The sequence below is a fragment of the Monopterus albus genome, unplaced genomic scaffold (genome assembly GCF_001952655.1).
Source record: "Monopterus albus unplaced genomic scaffold, M_albus_1.0 scaffold127.1, whole genome shotgun sequence".
In the NCBI taxonomy this organism is placed as follows: Eukaryota; Metazoa; Chordata; class Actinopteri; order Synbranchiformes; family Synbranchidae; genus Monopterus; species Monopterus albus.
This window is the reverse complement of record NW_018128007.1, coordinates 210,765-212,233: the sequence shown is the minus strand read 5'-3', so window position 1 is coordinate 212,233 and position 1,469 is coordinate 210,765. Positions and strand designations below refer to the sequence as shown.

Below are 1,469 nucleotides of genomic sequence, written 5' to 3'. Positions count from 1 at the left end.
TGCTTTTTAAAATATGTCTAAGTAAACATCTTTTACATATGAACAGTACATTTAATTGAATTTTGCCATAATTTTTCAGTTTTTTGGAAAGATTTCTGTCAGCGCTAGTTACTAGTTACTAGTACTAGTTGTTGGGAGATCAGACTTGTATTCTTTCATCAATTAGTGCATTGCTGGCAGGTCATGATGACATGAAACAGTAACTGTTTACATTTACAGTAAATGACAGCACATCAAACAAAAACTATATTAAAATTGAGAGCTGAGCTAGATGATATGTTCACTGTCTGTTTAGTGTCATCATTTTATGACTTTGATTTCCAGCGTATACTATGTGTGTGTATGATCTCCTTGTATCTGTAGCTGTGTGTGCTGCTGTCACAGTAGCACAGTGTCACACTGTGGCTTTATTATTTGTGATGTATTCAGACAGTCTCTGCACAATTTCTATGCAAAAGCAGAGGGACAGTAAGCTGTTGTGTTTTTTAAAGTCATTTTTTGTGTTTTCTAACAGTAACCCCAACTGCAGAGACACACAAACCTGAGGAAGATACTTTTGGGGTGAGTGACAGAAACATTTATAGTTTTAATTTTCCTTTTTTTTTTCTCTCGACTTTTTTTTTAAATATGAGATTTGTTTTCAAAGAATATTATTGTTGATTAATGCATTTCAAATTCAGAGTTCAACAAAAATAAAGCTTTAAATTGACTCCAGGGGTGTACTAGTGAAGAATATCATATTAAAGAGGAATGTGTTCGAACCAAGCATAATGGCACATTTATGTTGGTTCTACATGAAAAGTGTCTGATCAAGGTGCTTGTTTTTGCGGTTCTGCCAGTCTTACTTTTTCAAAGAAGAGTCTTCACTTTAGTACAGCATCAGAGTGTATAGCTCAGTTTTCAGACATTAAATGTAAACAGTGGTTTTTCTTTCTAGAGGAAACCACTTTTGACCAGGTACATTAACTGTAGCACAAAGTAGATGTTACTCTGTATGACCTTCTCACTATACACACACACACACACACACACACACACACACACACACATACACATACTGTATATATAATACATACACCCATGTTTGTTGTCATTCCTTGTGGAGATCTTACATTGACTTACATCCATGTCTTGGGCACTTAGCCTAACCAGTACTTGCTTAAGCAAGCAAGCAAGCATTATTTATATAGCACCTTTCTAAACCTGCGTTACAAGGTGCTTTCCAGTAAAACATAAACAAATAATAATAATAATAATAATAATAAAGATACCTAAGACCAGATAAAACACATCTATACAGTAAAATAACAAGAAAAATACATAGTCAAAACAAATACATCAATCAATAAAATTGTCGAAGGCCCGTGAATACAAATGCGTTTTAAGAAGTGATTAAAAAACAGACAGGTTTGGAGCAGATCTAATCTCTCGTGGCAGACCATTCCACAGTATAAGAGGCCCAACTGAAA

At 34.3% G+C, this 1,469-nt stretch overlaps 1 protein-coding gene across 1 annotated transcript in view; it reads left to right on the top strand.

Moving 5' to 3' along the window:
* The window catches only part of LOC109967270 (NT-3 growth factor receptor-like), a 410,435-nt gene that overhangs the window by 235,565 nt on the left and 173,401 nt on the right, over positions 1-1,469 (top strand). The window contains exon 11 of the mRNA XM_020612721.1: positions 515-561. Coding sequence (XP_020468377.1) covers positions 515-561 — 47 coding nt within the window. The remainder of the gene's footprint in view (positions 1-514; positions 562-1,469) is intronic.